The sequence below is a fragment of the Cydia splendana genome, chromosome 24 (assembly GCF_910591565.1).
Source record: "Cydia splendana chromosome 24, ilCydSple1.2, whole genome shotgun sequence".
NCBI lineage: Eukaryota > Metazoa > Arthropoda > Insecta > Lepidoptera > Tortricidae > Cydia > Cydia splendana.
This window is the reverse complement of record NC_085983.1, coordinates 2,347,485-2,360,883: the sequence shown is the minus strand read 5'-3', so window position 1 is coordinate 2,360,883 and position 13,399 is coordinate 2,347,485. Positions and strand designations below refer to the sequence as shown.

Here is a 13,399-nt window from a genome sequence, read left to right as displayed (position 1 = left end):
CAAAAGACTCACTCTCTAACAAAACGCGTCTGTTACGATCAGGACAGATATGGCCGCTAGGTGGCGACAGCGCCACGCGCGGCTTATGGCTAGCCACTTGTAGCAGCAGATGTACTTGTAGCTACCTGTTGCAAAGCGACGAAATCGCGGAGTGAGCCACGCCTGGCTTCGGATATTAAACAATAATCGCCATCTGCAATAATTATCATTTCACCCTCCAGGTTGGCAATCATTTTATCCGCCTTGTTGAATTCACCAGTCACATTTTTAGTTCAACCTAATAAACCAGCCAATAAATATTCAAATTTGGCACCAAAAATTCGTGTGCAATCAATTTCTTTCTACTTTTTGATAAAATTTTAAGAACGAATTATGTTAATATCATATCCTGAACATCAGAATTCATCGCCAAATATTTATCTAACACATACCTATGCACAGATCTTGTTTCAATTAAATGATCTTCTTTAATTAAATGGGCAAGTACTCTTCTTGATACAGCCGAATTTGATCATTTTAATGGATTTTAAACGTTATAATCGGCATATTTTCCTTGTTTTGAAAATACCGGGATCCCAGTATTGCATTAAAAAATACCGGTATTGAAAAATGCGTTTAAACAGACGGGATCCCGGTATTTCGGGATCCCGGGATCCCGGTATTGGAAGCCCTAATTATCACTGTGATATTATATACCAAAGGTACGAAACGGGTTGGCAATTAAAATCTTTGACAGTACCTACCTACATATGTATATGCATTTTTTATTCAATTAAAACGTTGTATACATATGTCGGTGTCGGTCGAAGCGGTGGTGGCCGAGTGGATCTGAGTTGGACTTTCAATCCGGAGGTCGCAGGTTCAAATCCTGGCTCGTACCAATGAGTTTTTCGCAACTTATGTACGGATATCATAGGGTATCATTTGATTTTTACCACTAGCTTTTTGGTGAAGGAAAACATCGTGAGGAAACCTGCATACATCCGCGAAGAAATTCAAAGGTGTATGTGAAGTCCCCAACCAGCATTGGGCTAGCTCGGGGACTACATCTTAATCCCTTTCGCGCATGAGAGGAGGCCTGGGGGGCGATTTTTGAATTTCGATCGCTCGATTTCGTCACTCGAAAATTGGTGGAAAACGGCGAAATGCTAATTTTTGAAATACGAGCGATAGAAATTTGGAATCTAGTGGTATTGACCACTCGTTTTCTATTCTATTAGTAGAATTTAAATGCATAGTACTGGAGATACTATTTAACGAAATACACGAAATCGAGCGGTCGAATTTCAAAAATCGGCCCCCTGTGCCCAGCAGTGGGACGTATATAGGCTGAAATATTATATTATATATACATATATGTAACTGTGCGTGTAATAATTCACCACAGCTCTTCTGCTATTTTATTTCAATTCTGTTTGTGTATTTATACACATTAATTCCGAGGTTATTTGAATTCGACAAAACAACATTTATGAATTATTAGGCTTTGCCTACATGATAAAAGTATTTCGAAACGTACCCCGCGGGAACCATGTATTTTTAGATAAACATCTAAATTACGCGGATCCGTTGCCCCATTTTTTCGTAACCCGTGTAAAACCAGAGCTTTTACGAGTTTATTATAAAATAAAATATATCTATAACAGACAGATGAAAAGTAGGTACACGAAATCCATAACATGAGTTAGGAACATATATTACAGTGAAACCTGGATAAGTGAGACTTAAGGGACGAGCAGATTTCTCACTTAAAGAGGTATTCCACTTACCCAGGCTCTCAGTTAGCCAGGTACAAATAAATTTCTGTCTCATTTACAGAGGGTCCCATTAACAGAGGTGAGAATAGAGGATATATCTCAGTTATAGAGGTGGTTAATAAGGTATTTTGTAATTATCTTTAAATGTTTAGGGGTCATCCATTAATTACGTCACAAGAATTTCTAGGTTTTTTTACCCCTCCCCCCCTCCTTGTCACACTTGGTCACATTTGACAAACCCCTCCCCCCTGGTGTGACGTCACATTTCTTCAACGAAATCGGAAAATATTTATTGAATATTTTATTCAAATATTTTTGACAAAACAAATATTAGCAATTTTATAACCCAAAACTGATTAAGAAATAAAATTAAATGAATAAAAACGATTATCGTTTCAAAACCTTGTTATTTAAATGATAATTCGTGCATAAAATAATTTAAATACATTTTCGGTTACTGATGAAGGTAAAGTGACGTCACAAAGTTTATGACTCCCCCCTCCCCCTTGTCACAACATGTCACATTTTCTTGACCCCCTCCCTCCCCCTAAACGTGTGATGTAATTAATGGATGACCCCTTAGGTAAAATAATCCTTGTCCCTAAATATTTTTTAAGTCTGTTTAAATATTTCTTTGAATTTATTTTGAATGATTTTCCTAAGGATAGATTTTATCAATTAAATTTAATACGGACTTCATTGCGTCTTAGAAATTAATTAAATGAAAATTTGTTTATTCTTGTTACTTATCAAGATTTCAGCTTTCGTTTCGACAGTTTTAACTACATAAAGTAACTAAATGAAACTTGTAGTCGTTTAGACACAATTAAGCTAATGCGGAATTTGTGGATAGACTAAGAGTTACTAAGAATACGGAAATAGATCATTTATTGATCTTAGTCCAAGTTAGAGAGGTCATAGATTGACGTTATCTCAGATACAGAGGTAATTCGTATAAAATTCTAAAAAAACAATTAGGAAAATGTAATCTTATAAATATAGTCTCAGTAAAAGAGGTAAAATAGACTCTCTGTCTCAATTATAGAGGTAAATGTGACTATAAAATCACAACAACTAATCCCAGTTATAGAGGTTCGTTTTATCTCACTAACAGAGGTAATTCAGTGCTAAAGTGTCGGGACCGCACCACGAGTCCCGGCTATAGAGGTTTCTCACTTATCCAGGTCCCACTTAACCAGGTTTCACTGTAATACATATAGTTTATATTATAAAACCTTCTCCTTTAAAAAAAATATGATTAAAGTCTTCAAAATTTTATCCAATGTTGACAGAAAAGACGCCGGTTTCCCCTAAAGTTGTTAACCAAACCTTAATTTCAAGTGTACACTACCCACTACGATGTAGTGCATAAAACAATTTTGTTTTTCAACGTATTTTCAACTTAAACGTTCGTATTTGTCATGCTACTTCAGTCAACCTCAGTACTTTTTGTACCGAGACTGAAAAGCAAGACACGTTCGTACGTTTCCGTGAAAAAACGATGGAAAATTAATTATGTTCTACATATAATTCTGGCCAACTTTAATGCCCCACCTGCGATAGAATTTTTAGAAGTAAGTTTGGCTTTACCGGCTATATCAGAGCTCACGCTCGTAACTAGCTAGGGTCGCCGTTGCCGAATACGGCATGGATACCTATATGATGTACTGGGTGTTTTAAAACGATAATTCTAAGCCCCGTTGTTTTGTCATTTTTTAAATAGTAACACTTCTTCCACAGGACGCAGGCGACTACGTGTGCCAGATCTCGGACCGCGTGGCGCGCGACCAGGTGCACACGGTGGAGGTGCTGGTGCCGCCGAGCGTGCGGCCGGCGCCCGAGTCGCGGCACGCGGCGGCGCGGCGCGGCGGCGCGGCCGTGCTGGAGTGCCGCGCGGCTGGCAACCCGGTGCCCAGCGTCACGTGGCATAAATTGGTAACTTCATCATTGAACACTTTCTTTGAAAGGGGATCTTCAGTAGTGATATCTTTTTCACTCTTAACTACACGCGCGAACCGCATATAGCTATCAGAATGCGAGCGGTTGTGCTGTCTCTGTCACTCTTAATTTAGTGTTACTACTTATGAACTGAATTTGTTTAAAACGGGAACAAAGTTGTTGTTTAAATAACTCCTCGTATGTAGATACGAGGAGTTATTTAAACAACAACTTTGTTGTAATATTGATATTGATACCCGAGCAAACGAAAGACTCCAAAATTTTACCACGATACTAACAAGTGCCGGCGACTAAAAGTGATCAACATTTTCCTCATTTGGGGAGCTACGTGGCATTGAAAAGGTTAAGGGTTTTAAGTCACTTATATACAATTAACTCTGCCTTGTTGTTACCAATATTAAGGCTAAGCGTATGCTGAGACGCAGGCGACGCAATTCACGCAGCGCAGCGCAGAGCAGATTTTGTAAAGTATGGAACCTCCTTGAGATGTGCACAGCGTGCGTAGCTAAATGACGTTCTATACTTTACAAAATCTGCTCTCGGAAGCGCCTCTCTGCCACGGAAGACCAGCGTCGGAAACCTCAATCGTTCCTTGACATGATGCTATGTGGAGACCATTTCAGAAACGCTTTATAACCAATCTAAGATGTCAATATTATTAGTTAAGTTTAAATTAAGCGTTTTTGAATAAAGCATCTTTTATTCTATTCTATCTTCTATTCTAATCTTCGTGTCTGCTTCAGCCCCACACCGCGCAGAACGCGACGGCGCGACTCGGCGAGGGCCCGCAGCTGCAGCTGGCACGCCTGGAGCGCCGGCACTCGGGCCGGTACGCGTGCACCGTCGACAACGGCGTCGGCCCGCCCATCGTCACGGAGTTCCAGCTACAAGTGCTATGTAAGTGTGAGGCCTAAGGGGACCCACCTTAGCCGAGTGTTTGTGTCTGGTTCAGCCCCACACCGCGCAGAACGCGACGGTGCGACTCGGCGAGGGCCCGCAGCTGCAGCTGGCTCGCCTGGAGCGCCGGCACTCGGGCCGGTACGCGTGCACGGTCGACAACGGCGTCGGCCCGCCCATCGTCACGGAGTTCCAGCTACAAGTGCTATGTAAGTGTGAGGCCTAAGGGGACCCACCTTAGCCGAGTGTTTGTGTCTGGTTCAGCCCCACACCGCGTAGAACGCGACGGCGCGACTCGGCGAGGGCCCGCAGCTGCAGCGGCTCGCCTGGAGCGCCGGCACTCGGGCCGGTACGCGTGCACGGTCGACAACGGCGTCGGCCCGCCCATCGTCACGGAGTTCCAGCTACAAGTGCTATGTAAGTGTGAGGCCTAAGGGGACCCACCTTAGCCGAGTCTTCGTATCTGCTTCAGCCCCACACCGCGCAGAACGCGACGGCGCGACTCGGCGAGGAACCACAGCTCCAGCTCGCACGGCGCCGGCCCGCCTATCTTCACGGAGTTCCAGCTACAAGTGCTATGTAAGTGTGAGGAAGTGGACCCACGTTAGCCGAGTCTTCGTATCTGCTTCAGCCCCACACCGCGCAGAACGCGACGGCGCGACTCGGCGTCGGCCCGCCCATCGTCACGGAGTTCCAGCTACAAGTGCTATGTAAGTGTGAGCCTTGAGTGGACCCACGTTACGACTCGGCGAGGGCCCGTAGCTGCAGCTGGCACTGCGTCGGACCGTCCATCGTCACGGAGTTCCAGCTACAAGTGCTATGTAAGAGTATATTGTATTGTATTGTATTGTAAGTACATAGGATACAACAAAACTTCCGTGAGACACAGACATATTAAATATATTAAGAACGGGTCATTCACGTATTTAAAGTCGAAAAACGCTCTTCGTTACGGGGTGAAACATCTCGAGCGTTTTTCTGCTCGCTCTTTCGACATGTTTCACTCCGTACCGAGGAGCGTTTTTCGACTTAAAATACGTGAGTGACCCGTTCTTAAAATATTTAATATACATAGGATACATCTAAAACTCGGGAAATAATCACGTTTATGTTGATCAAATTTTCCTTTCCTTATTCTCTTTTGACGGTATAGTGTAGTAAATAAAGGTAGTGGACCCCGCAGTAATTCCTCAGACAGAAAAAACTTTACAGTATGATAAAGTAGGTATCAATAAATAAAAAGTATTGTATACATTTCCAAAGAATAATAATAATAGAATTAAAGTAAATACCTAAAGTCTTAAATCGTTAATAACTTTTTACGGAAAAATGCTCCGTTCAAACTTTCTTCATCGGACATATTCATGTAACGTATTGCAACAATATATGAAATATCAAAAAAATAACCGAGCAGAAATCCCAGTATTAATAAAATATAATTTTTTGGCGTGTCTTGGACCGGAAAATTGCTCAGTCTAATTTTTTCACTGGAATGCCATTTTATTGCCGTTTTATAGCTACAAAATGAAAATCTAAAAATTTTCCACTCTCAGTTTTTAATAGTTCTATAATACATACATTTGGGTACGCATTTTTTTTTTGGATTTTCTTACCCACTGCGCCAAATTATATTCTAAGATCATATAAGAAGAAAAAAATGACAGAGCAATTTTCCGATGAAAATGAGCGGCAAAAAAAGGAATTATCATAAAAAAATATTCTCATGTTTGACAAAACTTTTAGATTTTTTTCTAGTATCACATACTGATACAAATAACTTATTTTGTAAAATAATTTTGGACTGAGCAATTACTCGGTTCAATATATAATCAGATTTGTGTTTTTACCTAACTTAGGAGTGTTTTTCTTGGATATTTATATTTTGGTCTCGGCTCATGCTATACAATAACCTAGCTAAATTTCATCGACTGAGAAATTAATGCATGGGTCTCCATACAACAACTTGCTTCATTTACTACACTAGTATCCGTTGTTCTGCGTCTCAGCACTGAATACTTAATAAATAATAGTACAGAAATGAAGCTTCCTACAAAACCGAAGTTTGACAGGGATCAGAGACGAATCATGTTGTCCCTTTCTAATGTATGGCACTATCCCTTTCGCCTATTTAGGGTTGTCAGAAATCAAGTCTTTACCTTATCTGTGGCTGTGCACGCAAACGAACGTCAAGTTTTGCCAACGCTAATAATTGCTCGTAGCACAGCTAAGCCGAACGGAGCCGAGGGCGCCCGAAAGATCGAGTTTCACCCCACTGCTCTCAATGTAACAACACTGCTCTAATATTTTACATTACATTCCAGATCCTCCTGAGATCACGGTGGAGAGATCCTGGGTGCACACAGGGGAAGGGTTCAGAGCCGAGCTGCTGTGCACCGTGCTGGCCGACCCTCCGGCAGAGGTGGGCTTTCACTCTGATTTAGTTTGGTTTCCAGATCCTCCAGAGATCACAGTGGAGAGATCCTGGGTACACACGGGGGAAGGGTTCAGAGCGGAACTGCTGTGCAGCGTGCTGCCCGACCCTCCGGCAGAGGTGGGCTTTCACTCTGATTTAGTTTACCTTCCAGATCCCCCAGACACTGTGGAGAGATCCTGGGTTCACACAGGGGAGAGTACAGAGCGGAGCTGTTGTGTACCGTACTGGCCAACCCCACGGCAGAAATGGGCTTTCACTCTGATTTAGTTTGTTTTCCAGATTCTCCAGACACGGTGGAGAGATCCTGGGTGCGCACGGGGGAAGGGTTCAGAGCGGAGTTACTGTGCACCGTGCTCCCAAAGGATAAAAACGGGACACTATTACTAAGACTCCGCTGTCCGTCTGTCTTGTCTATCACCAGGTTGTATATCATAAACCGTGATAGCTAGGCAGTTGAAATTTTCACAGATGATGTATTTCTGTTGCCGCTATAACAACAAATACTAAAAACAGAATATAATAAATATTTAAGGGGGGGCTCCCATACAACAAGCGTGATTTTTTTTTGCCGTTTTATGCGTAATGGTACGGAACCCTTCGTACGCGAGTCCGACTCGCACTAGCCTGGTTTTTTTATTATTTTAGCTTTATATCGTGCGATAGGTCTTGTTCTTAAGCCCCCCATTCACACTCCTACCTTGTAGTCCGCCGCTTGTAGTTGTTTTACTCTGTGAGCTGTGTATATAATCATTCACCTCAATGCCTACAGCTACACACAGCTATGAACCGAGAATGGCTACGATCAAATCACAAAACTTTAATTATAAAATTCAACTTATTTCCAGGTATCCTGGTACCAGAACTCTTTCCCGCTGAGCGCGACGGAGCGAGTCACGATGGCGGCCCGTGGGAACAACCACACTTTGCTCATCGCCAACGTGCAGCCAGAGGACTTCGGGAACTACAGGTGCGTTACCATAGATCTAGGGATATAGTCCGTCTAGGCTAACTTTGGTACCAGGGTGGCCAGACAAGATGCCAATGCTCTCTGTCGCTCTTCCATATTAGTCCGGCAGAGACAGTTGCGTTTCGTTCGCTACGGAGCGTTAACGATTGGCATCTTGTCTACGCACCCCGTACTCCTCTCGCTGAGCGCGTCGGAGCGGGTGACCATGGCGGCCCGCGGGAACAACCACACGCTGCTCATCGCCAACGTGCAGCCAGAGGACTTCGGTAACTATAGGTGTGTTACCTTAGACCAGGGCTCTCCAAACCCCGGCCCGGACTCGTTCCAATCCAGCCCGACACCCAAAGTGTCCGGCCCGCGGTAGCCAGGCTCCAGGGGTTCAGCCCTAACAGCAGCAACCAGATGCGCCGAGGATGGCGAAAGTTTCTGAGGCGCAATATGGTCCTCAGGTAAAAAAGTTTGGAGACCCCTGCCTTAGACCTAGGGATATAGTCCGTCTAGGCTAACTTTGGTACCAGGGTGCGTAGACAAGATGCCAATTGTTATCTCTCTCTGTCGTTCTTCCATGTTAGTCCGACAGAGACAATTGCATTTCGTTAGCTTCGGAGCGTTAACGATTGGCATCTCGTATACGCAATTACGCATCTGCTGAGCGCGTCAGAGATAGCACTAATACTGCTCGCGTTCTAAATCTATATCCGCTTCTCGAATAGATAATACACATAGTTAAAAGTGTCAGTGCGCTCAAGCTAAACAGTCAGGCGAACCGTGGTATTCACCGGGCGTCTGTGGCACCCAAAATGCTACAAAGTCGAGCAAAGTCCGAAGACCAGAAGCGCGCTCAAAGGAAGGTGGCCTGCGGCGCCTCACGGCCTCACGCTAAATTTATTCGGGCGGTTTGGAGCGCGCTTCACGCGCTCTAATACAGAGCTCCTATTAAATGGGTTGTTTTGTACAATCTAAATACTATTATAGTGTAGCCAGTTGTGTGCTTTTCTGTCCCTATGAGTGAAAATAAAAATAATTTTGCCTATAGGTAGTATAGCCTGTGCCCAGCAGTGGGACGTATCCACTGCTGGGCACAGGCTTCCTCTCAAGCACGAGAGGGTTTGGGCTATAGTCCCCACGCTGGCCCAATGCGGGTTGGGGACTTCACATACACCTTTAAATTTCTTTGAATTTGAATTTAATTGATTTTATCTATAAACAATCTAACAGAGCAACCCACGTATTTGATTTCAGTTGCGTGGCGGACAACAGCCTGGGGCGCGCGCGGCAGCACGTGGAGGTGTCGGGGCGGCCCGGGCCCGCGCGGTTCACCTCCCCGCCGCTCGCGCGCGCGCCGCGCGTTTACACACTCGCATTTAGTGTGGACAGCTACCCGCCGCTGGATGAGCTGCGGCTGCTGTATCGACAGCTAGCGGTGAGTACATGTACAGCCAGGGGTGCGAAACTCCCTTCGGGCAAACTCGGCTTCGTTCAGCTCAACATGGCTACGAGCGTCCATGGGCGGCGGTAATCGCTTACCATCAGGTGGTCCGTCTGCTCGTTTGCCTCCTATATCATTAAAAAACAACTCTGCTTACTAAATAGGTATAACCTGTACTTTAGGGTAGACGTGCGCGCCGCCGCGGCGCGCCGCCGCCATAAGGAGACAGCGCGCCGCCGCCGCCGCCGGTAGTCTAAAATTCGCGCCGAGACATAACCCGCAAGAGGGTACAAATTTAAAATCAATGGATATAAAGCACGTGCAACGTGCCTAGCTTTAGCGTTCCGACTGTTCCGTTTTTTTTTAATTCATTGCTTGATTTATTTTAACCCTTAAATCGATAACGTCACCTATACTGGACATCCCAAGAAAAAAATTCTGCACCACATATAGCATAGCGTTACTTTCCCCTGGTAGCGTACTTACACTACCAGGAAACTACGACTACTACTACTTGAATGATATGTGTTATTTTTAAGTAAGTAAGAAAATACAGTAGAGTCCGGTTAGTACGACTTAGCTTATAACAACCAACCGCTTATAGCGACGTAAGTATAGGCACTTGTTTGGTTTTAGTACAAGCTACTATGAAAGTACAACCGTTTAGAACGACTCCGCTTATAACGACCGACCGCTTTTAACGACGGAAATTGACACAAAATCCGTCCGTTAAGTCCGGTACAACGACGAGCGACCGTAGTTTTTAAAAATAAATTGTTGGTAAGAAACTTACTCCGTCTCACGCACTCAACTCCTCTCCTCCCTTTGCCTATACGCATGCAGCAAGATGAAATAGTCATGCGACTTTTCGTAATCTTGCAAACAAAATAAAACCTAAATCCCATTATTCAATTGAGCTTAAACTTCATATACACAATTATCAATAGTTGGGTGACAATGCAATATTTCTGCACCTTCGAGCTGATCTGATGATGGAGTCAGGAGGTGGCCATAGGGACTGTGTGACAAAACGCATCCTAACTGAGTTTGGGTTTGTAAGAATTGACTCAATTGAGTATAAGTTGCTTGTTGAAACAAAAGTACACAGTCAGCGATAAAAGCTTGAGTGAAAATTGAAATGCTTTTTGACTTTTTTGATTGTCGATGTACGATTGTCATCTTGAATCAAATCAACCTTACGAAGACAACCCCAAGAATTACGACTTTTTATTTTACGGGATTCGAGTAAAATTTGCGAATGATGAGTCTTACGCGGTGCCTACAAAAGTACCTTCTTCTAAACGCACAAAAGTTTCTTCATTGAGGACAAAGGGTTGTAATACTAACGTAAATAAATATTTTAATAGAAATGTTTTTTTTTCTTTGATTATCGCATATGTATATAATAAATACAAAATTATGTAATTAATTTGTTTAAAAAATATATTTAAATTGGCAGTTCGTTTAGTGCGACGTCCGGTTAGTACGACGTAATATCAGCAGTCCCTTGAGCGTCGTTATAACCGGACTCTACTGTATTGGGAACCAGTGTGAACATAATCTTTTTGTCAAAGTCCTACAGAACGCAGAACTTGCAAGGAAGCATCCGACAGACTGACATTTTCCCCTTATTTAATTTTTTTTATATGACAGTATTAAGCAGCGTTAAAACGTGTAATAGGTTACTAACTGGTCTGTTTTTTACGTGGCAATATGATTTACATAAAACTGTTTTGTGTTTATGGGTAAAAACAAGTGTAAAATAATGTCCATTATTTTGCCCGTTGTCGATTAAACGGCACTTTTGCTAAGTCCAATACAGGACGTTGCCAAGTATGCGTAAGAAGAGTAAAATTATTAAATTTTCTTGTAGTTTTTGTGGTAAATAAATTAAATAGAGGGATGTTAGGTGTTTCTAAACGTTCTAAAAAGTCATTACTTGCGGTAATACAACGTAATGAACCAAATAGATTAAAAAAATATATTTTTATGTTTTTTTTTTCCTGTGGATGTGGTGTATGTATGAGTGTGTGTGGATTTGTTTTCATCAAGAGACAGACCCGATTTCATTTGAGAAATTTATTACGAAAATTTAGATAAAAGTGCATGCATTATTGTAAAAACCATTGCTCAGATGTGACTGCTTCCTAGGATACCCCGCTAAGTTAGATTTAATGTGAAATAAATTACGTCAATGACTGGTAAAATTTTACCACCTACGAGATATGAAGTTATTGCAAAAATATAAAAATAATAGGTTTCACTTACTTACTTAAATTCATTACATAAGTTGACATTATCAGTAAGTGTATTTCTAATTAAAAAATGCAATTATTCTATATTTATTTAAAAAAATATGAACTAGACTAAAAAACCCTTATACACCGTGTTTTTTTTTACTTCCGTTAATTTCAGGGGTGCATTCCTGAGCTTAAATCAAGTAACGTTGTCAAAGACACCGATATTCTAATTAACTCCATTTCGGAGATAATCAATAATTTATTTTTTTCCTATAAGGCCTCTACAAGCGTGTACACTTGCCTTAGGGCCGGTTTACATATTGATTAGTGTTTAGAATGAGTTCATGCATTTGCTACTAAACTTAAGTACAATCTCGGTCGATCGATGTTCGAAATGACATTAATATGTCACAGATTTCAATTGTTTGGTTGAGTTAAATCTAATGCCCGTGTTACAACAACGCTATATGCTACATTTAATTACTTTTTTAACTTAATTTTTTTTTTCACAAAAGCAAAAAAAAAATATTTTTTTTGAAAATTAACTATGCCATTTAGTTCTCTTAAACGTACTTAACCATACCCCGAAGTTAACGGAATTCAATAAAAACACGGTGTACACATACAGTAGGTAGGTACTCTATACTCGGCGTGTCCAAAATACTGGACGTATTCTCATTACGCGGCATATCTTTTTTTTACACCGATCATAGCAACGTCCAACATACTTGACATATGTTTTTTTCAACATTATAATTAGTTTTTTTTTCATGATTTTTTTTCTACAATAAACCAAAAAAACGATGTAACACAGTTTTTTTTGAGATTTTTTCCCTTGTTGATTTAGAGTTAATCTTGGTTTTTCATTATACGTATATTGAAAAGTTGAAAATCCCACGCCGCCGGCGTTACGCCGCCGCCGTGGATTTTTTCGTGGCGCGCCGCCGCCCGATTTTTTTCTACCGGCGCGCACGTCTACTTTAGGGTAAACAGCCGCACCTACCCAGAATATTATTTGCAGGAGATATTTTGTTTATGAAATAAATAAATAAAATAAAAATATATACCTATATAAAAAATATAAAAAAGCGGTGCTGGCCGAGTGGATATGACGTCCGACTTTCAATCCGGAGGTCGCGGGTTCAAATCCTGGCTCGTACCAATGAGTTTTTCGGAACTTATATACGAAATATCATTTGATATTTACCACTAGCTTTTCGGTGAAGGAAAACATCGCGAGGAATCCTGCATAAGTCTGCGAAGAAATTCAAAGGTGTATGTGAAGTCCCCAACCCGCATTGGGCTACTACCGTGGGGACTATAGCCCAAGCCCTCTCGCGCATGAGAAGACTGTGCCCAGCAGTGGGACGTATATAGGTTGAAATTATTATTATTATAAAAAATCTTATCTTATTTTGCAGATAAACGAGTCATTCCAGCAGCCGGGACGGTGGCACGACGTGGTGCTGCCTGCGCCGGCGCCGGCCGGCTCGCTGACGCACCGCGTGTCGCACGAGCTCAAGGCACTGCAGCCCGCCGCCGTGTACGAGGCCATCGTGCAGGCCAAGAACAGATACGGGTGGAATGAGGTACTAGTCTGTCACACAACATCTGTCACTCCGGACTATATGTATTAGACCTAGTTTCCCGTCTGGGTTGGAAGGTCAGATGGCAGTCGCTTTCGTAAAAACTAGTGACTACGTCAATTCTTGGGAT

At 42.3% G+C, this 13,399-nt stretch overlaps 1 protein-coding gene across 1 annotated transcript in view; it reads left to right on the top strand.

The window, feature by feature from the left end:
* The window catches only part of LOC134802499 (limbic system-associated membrane protein-like), a 77,831-nt gene that overhangs the window by 61,203 nt on the left and 3,229 nt on the right, over positions 1-13,399 (top strand). Inside the window, exons 5-10 of the mRNA XM_063775178.1 lie at positions 3,498-3,692; positions 4,460-4,613; positions 6,935-7,032; positions 7,893-8,014; positions 9,257-9,437; positions 13,105-13,272. Coding sequence (XP_063631248.1) covers positions 3,498-3,692; positions 4,460-4,613; positions 6,935-7,032; positions 7,893-8,014; positions 9,257-9,437; positions 13,105-13,272 — 918 coding nt within the window. The remainder of the gene's footprint in view (positions 1-3,497; positions 3,693-4,459; positions 4,614-6,934; positions 7,033-7,892; positions 8,015-9,256; positions 9,438-13,104; positions 13,273-13,399) is intronic.